General features: G+C 50.9%; 1 protein-coding gene across 3 annotated transcripts in view; it reads right to left on the bottom strand.

The window, feature by feature from the left end:
* Positions 1-14,050, bottom strand: part of CASK (peripheral plasma membrane protein CASK) — a 494,080-nt gene that overhangs the window by 131,318 nt on the left and 348,712 nt on the right. For all 3 annotated transcript variants that reach the window (XM_050187361.3, XM_055076094.2, XM_055076095.2), the window contains one exon: positions 120-197. In XM_050187361.3, the coding sequence (XP_050043318.3) occupies positions 120-197 (78 nt within the window). The remainder of the gene's footprint in view (positions 1-119; positions 198-14,050) is intronic.

Below are 14,050 nucleotides of genomic sequence, written 5' to 3'. Positions count from 1 at the left end.
AGCTCTACTGCATTAATTAGGAACACGACAAGAGGGCAGGCAGGCGGGATAAAGGACGATGGATAACTAGGGCAAAACCTGAACGGAGGAAAGCGGGTAAGAATTAAGAAAGCACTCACGTCTCTCGCCCGGCCGCAGGCGTCCGACGGGGGGCACTTGATGGGGCTGCACGAGCTCGTGTTGATGCGGTCGTACAACTGCGCAAGAAGAGGGAGAGAACATATCATCAGGAGAGGCGTCAGAGGCGCACCGAAGGCGGGAGAGAGAGAGCACTTAATGCGTCGTATATAAGCGCGGAAGCGAAAACTCCTTGTCGCGAGCAGCGCCACCTCCATCTCGAGAGCGAGACAGGGACGACGTGATCATCGCGGATATCACACGACACCGCGCGAGAGGCTCGCGCGCTCTTCGTTCCCATCTCTATGTTCGTGTACTTCTGCGCGTCTGTTTGTGAGGGTCTCATCCGTTCCCTCTCGCCTGTGCTTACTTGCGTTGAATCACACGCCATGTGTACCCCGAATGCGCACGAACCCCGCGTCTCGGACATGGTGGACTCCGGGAGGTCTTGTGACCCCCCTCCCCCTTCCCCTTGCCACCCAGTAGCCTGGAACAAAGAAGTTGCGACGCAATGCGCCAACCCCTCTATCTCTCTCGCATGCCGGCTCCTGTTCCCGCTACCCATCTCCGCCTCTAGCCTTTCGGAGAGCCCGTCTTCTCCCGGTGCTGAATCCCAGGACTACGCACCGGGAACAACAGGGCCGGAAGGCGGGGGGAGATTCGCAGCAGCATTCGGCAGCCGAGATCATCCCGCGGCGGGTCGCTGCTCGCGAGGACAAGGAGAAGAAGACCAAGAACGATGCGTGGTGCCGTCCATACTCGATGAAGCGCGAGACGCGGGTGGCAAGCCCAGCGGAGGAGATTAGAAGCGCGCGCGACAAACAGGCGCGGCTGCTGCGCGGCGAAAGGCCACGGCGGAAGCTGCGTCTCATCGTGCGCTGGGTTCGCGCCATCGTCCGAAGGAGATGAGGCATGAGCGGAATACCGGGACGGAGGGAGGGAAGGGGTGGAAGGAGGAGGGGAGCGGCACCTTCCTCGGCGGAGTCGTACAAGGCGTTGATGAAGTAAGGGGCGGACACGGCGAATGAAAGAGAGCACGCGCGTGGAACGAACGAAACCGGAGTCGAGTTATGGTATCCCGTCCACTCATTATTGCACGAGCGGATGTGGCACGCTCTCGCGTTACGGGAGAGAGTCGACCGACAGGCTCTTTGTTTTATTTGCTGCTGCTGCTCGGCGGCAGTCTATTTCTGGGTTGCAACGGGCCGGTGCCGCGTGAGTCCTCGCGAGTGTGCGCGATGTTCCGAGCGTCGCGCGAGCGATCCACCCAGACAGACAATGGAATGTCCGCTCAAATAACGAAGAAACCTTCGTTTCCGTGAAAGGAAGTATCCAAAGACCCACCGAGTGCCCTTATGTATAGGCGTTCTCACGATTTACTGTGGCCCACAGTCCGGCCGATGCAAAGGCCGCCCTTCAAGCACGGTTAAATATAGGCTTTCAACGAGATACATTATTAGTGGGACGGGCATCGAGTGACACTACTGTTTTTTGCGCAGCACTCCCGGTTCACCTCCTGAGATGACCGGGGAGGCAATTCAAAATAATTTCAAAAGAAAAGAAAATCATAGTACAGTACCAAATTCATGGGTTTCATTATAACTATGATATCAGAGCATAAGTTTAGTTACAATTTGAGTTACTTAAGTGTCTCGAATAATTAGTATTATTTAGAAATCGCTGATTACCGCACACCAAAGGACACAATCGTAGACATTACAGACCCGACACGTGAGCACGACTTTGACGAAATTCCTGGAAATACGGAAGTAGAAAGAGGAAGCAATGACGCCACTAATGACGTCAGACACAAGAAGGTGGTATGATATTTAACCGGCTAATTAATGGAAAACAGTGGCCTGGCATAGACTTTACATCTGCCTAGCAGAGCGGATGTGACGTCACTCCCTGCTCTCTCGTTTCTCCCTCTCCAAGCGCGCACCTGCTCGCTCGCTTGCTCGCAACAGCTGCGCGCGCATGCTCGTTACATGCTCTGACGTCAGCACCGGAGAGGGCGTGTAAGGTGCGCTCCGTGCGCCGCTCAGTAGGGGGCCACGTCCCGCAAGGTGGCGCGCGCTGCGCTTCCTTCTAGCCCTCCCTCTTCCTCGCCCGCATGTCGTGCCAGGGCAAAGACGTCCGCTCGCTTAACCTAAAGAACACCAAGGCGGAGGTGCGAGCGCCAATAAGAGATACCTAAGTCAAAGAACAGGGTCACCTACCATTTTTTTGCAGAGCCCTATTAATTTTCATGTTATACGACTCAACATTGGTGACCAAACGATTGCCAGTATCAATAACGAAATGAAAAGAAAAATGATTAACACCAGAAATGTTCCCTGCGTAACTGTCGTCTCTGCAAATACTGAGACCGTCTGTAATAGCGCCGACACAGGAGCTGTGACCAACCACGACGGAGCTGTCAATCCGTAAGCAAACGGGCTCGCGGTTCCCCCCCCCTCCCCCCCCCCCCCGTGGATTTGACGTCATTGTGTCAGCTCTAATCATAAATCAGCGGAGGGAACTTTATGATGAAGTTTCTAAATGTCCACGTGGGGCCTGACATTGGAGTGTATTTTCTGTTTCTCCGCTCTCTATATAGTTGCTGTAAACCAGAGAATAAAATAACCGTATACAAAACGTCTCAATCGCAAAACACGGTACGGCATAGTACAACAGCTACCAATATGCAAATCGTCAACTACCAGCTTGCTAACTGGGCAGCAGGCTAAAGCATCCCATGTTTAGCCTTTGGCCCGGTCTTTGGTTTATTAGTGCTACTTTTGACATAAGGTTGGTTTCTTGAATTCCTGCGGTAAACGACGACACAGCACTGGCGACACGTGACCTTTTCGTGGTTGGCGAAACGATTGACTAGTGTTCTGGTCTTTCGATTCCAGTTGGCGGCTAGAAATCCTGTTGTCCACACAAGTTCACTTATCAGGCCTCTTAAGCGCTAATTCGCTCTTAACTAAGACACAAATGTTACAGGAACATGACGCACAGACACCGCTTCCCGGCTCCCATCCCGCTATTCCATAACGTTCGCTTTCTTCGTGTGCACGGCTGCGCTTTCAGCTAGCGACAGCACTCAACCGTGGCTCGTGAGGCTTATTACTGAGGATATGTCTTTTTTTCCTTTCGCCAAATTGTCTTAATATTTTCTTTTATTTTGCATATATCAGTGCCCCTTGTAGTCGCGTGGCATGAACAGGTAGATTTATTCGACTATTTGTTCGTATTATGTGTGTGCGCGCACCGCAACAATAAACTATCCCTCTCTACGTCTGGATGTATACCGGACCGTAGTGTTCTCCAAACAGGAAGATTCTGAACCAAACAAATTTTACGACGCTTTTCAGACTCGTTATTTCGACCACCCCAGAACCTACATTTTCTCCCAGTACTTCACTAGAGGCGTCTATCACTGTATTTCTTTTTTTTTTCTTTGACAGCTTTCCACCACAGGCGTGCGTGTTTCACACAAAGCAAGCCAATCGTGCGGAGAAGCTCGGCCACATGCCCGTACAACTTTATAGCGCTAGAGTTACGAGCTGCTGCCCTCTTAAGGCCGAAAGATAGAGAGGGAGAGGAAGAGGCGGACGACGTTCGTCGGTACACGCATAGCTCAAGGTTCGCACGCGTGGCTTCGTGCAGTCTAGCGAACACCGATGCCGAGGGAGTGAGTCGAGAAGGAGGAGGTCGAATTAGTTGAAAGGGAAGTCCCTTCTGTGGCGGTAGGAGAGCGCCCCGGCCCCCGCTTTCCTATGAGCGTACCGCGACGGCCTATACGAGCCAAGTGAAGCGTCACTGAAACAGCCAGACCCTGAGTTTCGTCCCTCAACTCAACTCTCGGTCACAGAGAAGCCCTTTGAGAGTTCACTGATTGAAATCGCGTCCGCGGAGAGCCGGCTCGTAAACGGATTGCCGCACGGACACATTCGATGAGAGACGAACGGAGAGGCGGTCACGCACGCGCGCATTTGCGCGAAGGACGTGATGCCGTACTTACCAGCTTTAATGACCTCGAACGTTTTTTCTTTTCGTTTTTTTTTCTTCGGAAAGTCGCCCATCCTCCGCGAGCTCTTTGTAGAATCGCACGTGCGCCTGTTTTTTTGCAAGCTTGTACGGTTTAGCTCCACTATCTTTCACTCGTCCTGGACAGTCGCTGTCGTGAATGGTATGTAGGTGGCAGTGCGGACAGTCGGTCGGTAGACGGTGCTACGAAGCACGTAAAAATGAAAAAGAAAGTTGCGCAAAAATAATTAACGATGATCGTCAATGTGATCGAATAGCGGAAGGCTTCTGGAAAGCCATTTGCATTATTAAATGTATGATGCGCTGGAAGGCGCACATTTGTTGTGGTAAGAATTTTGAGGCAGCGTTTGTTGTTTCATTGCGTAATTCCGTAGAGAAGAAAGCCATGCACGAACGCACATCTGACGCGGTCGCATAGGTGGCTGTAACACATAAACCGGCCGGTCATATGTGTGTTGCCTCCGCCGGCGCGAGCGCCGGCGTAGATGGTAGTGATAACGACATAAAGAAGCTAATTACGCTTAATTCTGCAACCCCTGAAGTTTCGTCAGGGGAGAGGGGGTGGGGAGTGAAAGTGTATAGAGGAAGAGGGAGGATGAAGAGTAACAGACTCCACCATGCGCAGAGGAGGACAGGCGGCGGGGTTCAGCAAAAAGGGCCAGCGTTGTAACGGGTGCTCACAAGGTGGGAACTGCCATCCCCCTCCACTCATGCTGCAGGAGTCCTCTCCTGTATCCGCCACGAGGGGCGAGGGCGGTGGTAGAAGAGGAGAGCTAGCTGTCCTCGCGCGCGCTTCGCCAAAACGTTCAGACGCCCCAGGGCTCTGGCGTAAGAGCTTGTGCCTCTCAGAGAGCAATAATAGTCGACATTCGGCAGAGAACCCGACCTGCCACTCGGGTTCATCGGAGCCTTTGTATCGACCACCACGAAAACGGGCGAAAGAGCCAAAGAAAGCTGCTCGCTTAAAAAAAAAAAGGAAAAACAGAAAATATCATATGGCACCAAAGTGCGAAGCGGTGAGCGATACCTATCGCAACTCCGGAGACTAGCGAAGCGTGGTTCTCCCACTTTTCTTCGTTTCAGTTATTGTCTCAATAGACCGAGTCCCAGTGACGTTAACGTTCCCTACTCTTATCGTCATTAAAATTTTGCGCCAAATTAGCCTTCTTTCACGTTCTACAGGAATAATTTATTCGCATGTCCTGTCGAAGATACGATCGGCTGCTTTATTTTTCTTCTTTCATTTTGCTTTAGCAGGCAGACGACTAGCATTAGCATGCTTCGAGTACAACGCCGCTCTGGGTCAAATTTTATTGGACGCACAAAGATTCTCTCACAGCGCGTGCCGTATTGACTCACTGGTGTATCGCGGTTGTGACATTGTCATTACAACTCAGAGTGGCTGGGTTCGGTTCCCGTGGCCACCAATGACCTCGAATCATCCGCTGTATTTCAAAAGTGTGCCACGTCCGACGATCTACATTATGACGTATAAATATTTACTTGTAGCGCGCGTCGTGTCGCCTCGGAGGCGCATGTAGCGGTTGCGACATTGACATTCCAACTGGCAGGGCCTGCGTTCGGTTCCCGTGGCCAGCACCACGACCTTGTCTCGTCTTTTGCATTTTAAACTTGTGCCACGCCCGACGATCTAAGTTACGCCCGGTCAACAACAATAAGAACGGCGACAAAAAAGACTACCTTGAAGAAATAGAAGGAGGTGGAGAGCTATCGCCGTCAAAAAACTGCGAACGAAGCCAGCGACGACTCCCTGAGAGATTGCGGGCAGGAGTGTATGCATTAGCGATCGAATCTTTCTCTCAGTAACCAGCGCAATGTAGCAGTAAAAAAAAAAAAGAAATAAAAAGAAATAGACGGGCCTCAACGGAGATACCGAAGATGTTTTCTTTCTTTTCCTTGAAATAAACCTGCATATTTTTTTTCGGTTGTCTGCGCTGACCAAATCAAAGATCGAAAATTCACTTAGGCTGGATCCAGCGGCCCGCATCTGTCCCAGACCATTGTTCAGGACCCAAATAAATTTCTTCGTGCCATACCATACGCCGCCATCCCATCTTGCACATCACACCGGTTCTTCCTTCTGTCCATATTTATAGCGCTGTTTTTCCAGCATGAAAAAAAAAAGAAGACTCTGACGATCAAAGTTCTCTATTTACGGGTCGAATACCTAAAAAAAAAAGACAATTGCAGATAAAGTGGTCTCTTACGGAAATGCACTCCTTCCTTTCTTTGGAGACCGATGCCAAAGAACGGCCTCCGTGGTTAATCTTCACCATCTACTTTTTTCTTTTTTTTTTTTCGCCCGCGAGAACAAAAACAGTCGAAACGAAAAAGAACACAAGTGTGACGAAACTATGTTTGTTCTTCTGTTCCGTTTTGTTGTAAATAGACTGCTACAATGAGACTAAGACAGGAAATAAATCTAGCGCGCAATTTCTGAGCTTTTCCTTAGCAAAAAATAAAATAAAAGAACAATTAGAAAATTAACTATAAATTAAGAAGAAAGATGCGGCTATCGGCAACGGCGAAGTGACAAAACCGGTGTCCCCGGCGTGCGCTACACAAATACGGGATGCACTACCGTCTTGAACCCCCTTTCTTATTTCAAGCAAGTGCGGGTACGTTGTCGGTGCTGGAGGCCACCGAGCATGAGTGCCGCGTGTACTATATCTACATGACAAAACTTATTATGTATTACGCATTACGTGTCAGAAAGACTACAAAGAAGACACGTAAACTATAGTGGCATCACTACTACTACGCCTGCCAGTGCGATTCCTCGCTGAAAAGCCACCAGTTCAAGAATGCCGTAGAAGAAAGTCTTTAGCCATGGTGTTATGCGACAAGGGAAAGCAGCAAGCCGTATACGAAGCTCTTCGTCAGGCACTGTGCACAAAGGGAACGAATTACGTTGGCGCTCGTGCAGCCGGTGCGGCAACGGAGGGCGGCCGAAGAACAAAAATTTAATATGTTTTGGTTTCGACATGTCTCTCACGGAGGCGACGTGGATTTCGTATCGATTTCGCGAGACCTCCGCACGAGAAAATGCGAAATATCCATCGAACGTTGAAATAACAGGCGAGAATGTTTCACATACGGTTGATCGGCGTCTCTCTCGCAATTCATCTACTAGCTGCGTTGAATAGTATACTAGACTTCTGTCGACGATTATTCATAGGCTCCCTCTCACACACTTTTATTTCGCACAGCTTGTGGTGAAAGCTTAACTCGAAGCGGCAAGCTTTCATTGTTGAGCCGTACACCGCGCACTTCAATATTATTTAATCTTACGTATTTTCGCACCCTTGCCACGTTGAGTAACCCCGAAGGGACTGGTGCACATTGTACACTGCGTGCATCCCACAAGGAAAGAAAGAAAGGAAATAGAAGGAAATAATGCTCAGAGTCAACAGATTGATCGACTGATTCCTTCCCTCGCTCATCTGTTCCTTCTCTCGTTCGGTCTCTTGTTCTCCTCAGCAGTTTGTACAGTCATAAGTTTACGTGTTCGTTCGCTCATTCGTTTGTCCGTTCCTTAGCTGGCTTGTCCGTTCATCAGTCTAGTTCTTCTCGTTCGCTTATTCGCTCGCCAGTTTGCCAGTTAACGCGCTCATTCGCTCACTTCCTTCTTTTCGGTTCGCTCGCTAGTTCTCTCGACCCATTGCCTGGCCGCCAACTCGCTCATTCCCTCTCCCCATCCTCACTCGTCGTTCACTCCGACGCCCCTAGTGATGCCGACAATGCTCGTCGCAGAGCTCTCCGTTAGAATGAGCTGTTACCCAGCCAGATAAGTAACGATGGAAACGCAGGAACGTGACCCGCCAGGTATATATATATATATATATATATATATATATATATATATATATATATATATATATATATATATAGAGAGAGAGAGAGAGAGAGAGAGAGAGCTGGGGGAAAAATAAATATAAAGAAGCGTCCATATGTATACATGACGGCGGGGAGAACTATAGCTTCGCTACCCTTTCATGTAACCTGCGGCGTTGTTTGCTTTTCAAGTGCTGGTGAACGGATCAACCCCGCGCCTCGAGAAGGCAATGGCATAAACAGAGAGTACAAACGCAAAGCAAACTGCGCTACCTGGTCCGTCGGATCGCAGAGAGGGCGACGCATGCATACATGGCATCTTGCACATGCGCAACAAATGCACAGTGCACACCGACGAAGGAACTCCCGGGGGAGCTGTTGCTCTCCATTTGGCGTCGGCGGCGCTCGCGTGCTCTTGTTTTTCCAGGTGCGAGGAACGTCGAAGCTTCCTCGGCGCACACGGCGCAGGTGCTCCGGTTGGTCGGCCTTCGCCACGATACACAAACAGCCTCGAACACGGCGGTTCAGAGAGGCGTAATGCACCGCGGCGGGAACGAGGCTCGGCGAGTTGCGGCGGGCGCTCGCAGTGAATATTAATTAGCGCCGCGCGCGTTCTGCAGGTAAAAATGGATCCAGCCTCGCACCCTGGCCCGGTGTAGCCTGCCTTCTCTCCTGAGAAATAACCGCAAACAGTGAGAGAAAGAAAGAAAGAAAGAAAGAAAGAAAGAAAGAAAGAAAGAAAGAAAGAAGCAACACGAAGTATCCGCACTACCTCCAGTGGGGTTCTCTACGTTACATATACTTGAGCGCCGGAGGCTGGCGTAAAAGTATTTTTTTCCCTCTCTCTATGCTACACGATTAACCCCGTACTATACCTGGGTTCTAGCAATGTGTGAAAAGTCCTTGCAAACTTACCTAAATAGAACGCGGCATTCCATATATTGTAACCTTTTACTTTTTAAGCACACACCATATATGCCAAAGAGCGCTTCATTGATGTCCCACATGCATACTTAACCATGGTTCCAGGCATTAATTCTGTCGTTGAAAGTACCACACAGGTATGTGGTCAACAGATACGGACAACAGATACAGGTATGTGGAACATCGTTCCGGATTGCAGTGGTCATTTCATTGGAACATAGTTGCACATGTTTATCACGTGTATTGAGAAAGTAAAAGGTTCACCTATATGTCGGTTCACATATTTGGGAATTTTACGTAGAACGTCCTTAAATTTAAGTAAGTGAGACAAATTAAAAAAAATTCTCGCTTACGGCTGGAAAGAAACTGGAACAAAATGAAGGGTGTGCAAACGCGTTGAATTGCTACGTCATCGTGTTGCGCGTTCTGGGGCCGTTGAACGTCTGGCATACTGCTAGAACTGTGCGCTCACAGGAATACAAACGCAATCCGCAAAAACTTTCACGAGCACGAACTTGCAAAAAAAAAAAAAAATTCGTCGCACGCAATACACCAGCCCCCAATTAAAGAGGAACGGTGGATACTACACTGCGCAAGCTTCACATTCATTGCTTACAAAAATTCCAGGCTGAATACCGAAGCGGTGAGCAAGCGTACATTTTTTTTGCGAATTTCAGATACGTTTATCACTCAGTATGCAGAAACAAGAGAGAAAGAGAGAGACATAGAAGGCTTTCCCCTCTTTCCACCACAAATGACTCGTTGAATTTTTCATTACTCGAGAACGCGTGCCACCTACAGCGAGGAGATCCTCTCAGAAGTAAATGACGACATAATTCGGAGAAGCAAGATAAAAGCAAAACTGCCCCGTAGAAAGCAAATAAAAGAATTACGGCAGAACTCGCCTCACGCGGAGTGTCGACAGTAAAGCGAATAGCGATCGATCAATGTACCGACAGACCATATTCCCGAAGTCCCGTTTATCCGAGACTTCCGTTGCTTCGACTATACGCCGCATACTGCGATATCGTGCCACTTTGCTCCAGCACTCGCTTGCCAAGGTTGCCCACGAGCATGGAGGCATGACGACGACTGTTTCACGCCGACGCAGGGACGATGTAATGACGAAGGAGGAATGCTGTTGTTGGAATCGCACCGCTGGCCCGAGTTGTTGGGGTCTCGGTGCTGACGCCCGTTATTGCCAATGGGTCGCAAGCCCCAAGGGTAGCGTTGGCCTGGCGGCCTGGGGCACTGGAAGCATCCGAAGGTCCCGGCAAAGCAAGAGAAGACTGGTAACAGAACAACTTGTTTATTCTAACATAGCAAAAGAGCGGCCGGTCAGGTCGACCGAAGTGGAGAGACGGGAGAGCACGTAACTCAACAGTACAAATCGGAGCCTCTCTCTTGGCGTCCGGGGGCAGCTGCTCTTATACTCCCGGCGTCGCGGTCCAAAAGGGAAGGAGGGAAGGTCACGGGATGAAGGTCACGGGACGGCGCAGCAGGAGCCCACGACGGCGCGAACTGTCGGGCCGAGAGACCTGCTGAACCGAGTGTAGTGACGCATCGCCAACCCTCACCCACACGACGGCGCGAACAGTTGAGCCGAGAGACCTCCAGGCTCCTCATTCGGGGAACTCCGCTCCCCGGCTGCCGCGCTTTGACAAGCGAGGGCACACACACACACACGAAGACACGTGGCACTGAAACACGCCTGGGCACGCTTGGCGGGTAGGCGTTGCGGCGGCGTCGGACGGGCCAAAATGTCCGCCGCTTTGAACAAAGCCCCGGCGTCCGTTGCATCCGCGCCGGCATTACCGCGCGTTGTAGGCGAAACGTAACAGACCGCCCCGCCGGGGGAAGGAGATCCCGATGGTCAGGGGACTGCATCCGCTGTCCGGAGGGATGTCGCTCGATGATGCTCATAACCGAAGTTGGGCGTCCTTGGGCGTTTCTTGAGCGCAGCGCACAGAGAAGGCCTCGTTCTCACGTTCAGGTGCACACAGGACACTGCAAAGTGACTTCGGGAGAGTTGACATTTTTGTTCTCGTTTCCGGCAAGCGTTAGAACCACGCCAAAAGTCAACCGCTCAGTTAGCAAGCACGGCACAACCCTCACTAAGCCCTGCCAGGCTCTTTCCCCTTTTATACTGCTGCCTAGTTCCTTACAGTAGTTTAGCAGCACTCAGAACGCGTCCACAAATCGGAAAAATTGCACTAAAAAGCACATCATCACTTTGAAACACTACACAAAAGCAATAAGTTAAAAAAAAATCCTGCCTCAGGAAGAAAAACATCAGTAACAAGCAATTTTGAGGCTGATTCCCACGTTAGGGGCTTCGACTTAAGCCATCGGCGTTACCGTTGAGACTCCCCTTTTTGTAACGCACCTCAAAGGAATATTGTTGCAAAGCGAGGCTCCAGCGCAGGAGGCGGCCATTTTTGGGAGAGATGGTCTGCAGCCATTGGAGAGGGCAGTGATCCGTCTCAATGATAAACCTCGAGCCAGCTAGGTAACATGACAATTTCTGAACGGCCCACACGATACACGCACACTCTTTCTCGGTGGCGCTATACGCCTGCTCACGACTCGTCAGCTTACGACTAGCATACAGGACGGGGTGTTCTACTTCTCCATTTTCCCGTTGGCACAGTACAACGCCCATGCCTCGCTCACTAGCATCACACTGAACAACGAACCCTTTTGTGTAGTCGGGCGATCGTAGCACAGGCTGGCTTGTTAGGGCGCTCTTTAGGGCGCTAAAAGCTCTTTCCTTCGTCTCATCCCAGACGACTGTTTGCGGCTCTGTCTTTCTTAGAGCATCCGTCAAGGGAGCCGCGATATCCGAGTACCTGGGGATGTACCTCTGATAGTAGCCGGCGACACCTAAGAACGACCGAATATCGGTCTTCGTGCGCGGTTGCGGGAAGTCTCGCACAGCGGCCACTTTTATTTCAGAGGGGCGGCGACGACCCCGACCAATCACGTGTCCGAGGTAGACAACCTCGGCCTGTGCTAACTGGCACTTGGGAGCCTTGACTGTCAAGCCCGCATCGCGCAGGCGGGTTAGCACTGCCCGCAAGTGCGCCATATGTTCCGGCCAGGATGCGGAGAATATCGCTACGTCGTCTAGATACGGTAAAGCGAATTCTTGCTGTCCCCGCAACACTTTATCCATGAGGCTTGAAAAGCAGTATGGCGCGTTCTTCAAACCAAAACTCAAAACTTTAGGACGGAATGTCCCCATGGGTGAAATGAACGCCGCATACCTACTAGCCTCTTCTGTAAGTGGAACCTGCCAATAACCCCTGACAAGATCTAGGGTGGAAATAAACTGAGCGCTACTCACTCTCTCAAGGCGCTCCTCGATGTTAGGGATCGGATAAATTTGATCCTTAGTGATGGAATTAAGCCTGCGGTAGTCGACGCAAGGACGAGGTTCCTTGCCCGGTACCTCAACCAAAATCAAAGGGGAGGTATAATCACTCTCACCCGCTTCAATAACACCGAGCTGTAGCATTTTCTTTACCTCAGCCTCCATAATATCGTTCTGGCGGGGTGACACCCGGTACGCCTTGGATCGTACTGGCTCTGGGGAGGTAAGTTCTATGTCATGAGTAAGGACAGAAGTCCTACCAGGCCTCTCAGAGAACAGACCTTGAAACTCTTGTAAGAGCTGGTGTAGTTCGGTTTTCTGCTCAGGCGACAGCGATGCTTTACTTATTAAGTCACTAATGACTTGATCGGTGTCTTTCCTGTTCGTCACTGAGCCTAGTCCCGGAAGCTCGACCGGAAGCTCTTCTAACTTTCCCGCATCGGGAATTTCCTCTCCAGTATCTGGTGCCCTTAACGCTACAGGCTCAATTTTATCCCGTTCGGGCGTGCCCTGAATACCAGCTTGCTGCGCCTCTGACCCTTTTTCATCGTTCAACAACGTCGGCCCCGCAACTACCGCCTTTGCAGCGAGCTCCCGAACCTTCGATCTGGTTAAGGCCTGAACGCTAGCCTCACCAAACAAAAGCCCCTTCTCGCGCAGGAGGTGATCGGACCTGTTCGAAAATAGGTACGGGTACTGGGGGGGCAGCATAGATGACACTGCGGCCTCCGTCTCAAGTGCTCCGAAAGGTCCTTCAATAAGCACTTTTGCTACCGGCAGACACACGCTATGAGCTTCCACTGCTTGCTTGATCCATGCGCACTCGCCCGTGAACATATCGGGTTCTACGTAAGAGGGGTGAACTACATCCATTGTAGCTGCGGAATCGCGAAGCACTCGGCACTCTTTCCCGTTCACGAGGAGGTCTCGCATGTAAGGCTCGAGAAGCTTCATGTTCTCGTCAGTGCTGCATATAGACAAAAACACGACTTGTGTTTTTGTTTCTGGACACTGCGCCGAAAAGTGACCCGGCTTCTGGCACGTATAACAAACGCGCGCTTGCCTCGTCTCGAACCGCTTTCTGCGTTCGGCTTCGGTTGCCGCCGTCTCCTTACGTTCGGTCGGACTGCTTTCACTCGCATCCGCACTACGTGTATCCCCCTTTGCTCTCATGGGTGTGAACTTCGGCCTCTCCAACTTGGAGCCAAATTCACCCTTTTGACCGTCCTTAGCTCCGCGAGCCCGACGCGTCACAAACTCCTCGGCTAACTCAGCGGCTCTAGCCACCGTACTAACGTCTGGCCTATCCAAGACCCAGTACCGCACGTTCTCAGGTAACCGACTATAAAACTGTTCTAGCCCGAAACACTGCAGAACTTTCTCGTGGTCACCAAACGCTTTCTCTTCTTTGAGCCACTCCTGCATGTTTGACATAAGCCTGTACGCAAACTCTGTATATGACTCACTTCTGCCTTTCTCATTTTCCCGAAACTTCCGACGGAACGCCTCCGCTGACAGCCGGTACTTTTTTAGCAGACTCGATTTCACTTTGTCGAAATCCTCTGCCTCCTCTCTCTCCAAGCGAGCGACTACGTCGGCCGCCTCGCCGGGTAGCAAAGTGAGCAAGCGCTGTGGCCACGTTTCCCGAGAGAACCCCTGCTTCTCGCACGTTCGCTCAAAGTTAACCAGGAACAAACCAATGTCCTCTCCAAGCTTAAACGGCCGCATCAGGTCAGTCATTTTGAA

Source organism: Dermacentor andersoni, chromosome 2 (genome assembly GCF_023375885.2).
Source record: "Dermacentor andersoni chromosome 2, qqDerAnde1_hic_scaffold, whole genome shotgun sequence".
In the NCBI taxonomy this organism is placed as follows: domain Eukaryota; kingdom Metazoa; phylum Arthropoda; class Arachnida; order Ixodida; family Ixodidae; genus Dermacentor; species Dermacentor andersoni.
The sequence above is the reverse complement of the archived record's forward strand: the minus strand, read 5'-3'. Positions and strand labels throughout refer to the sequence as shown.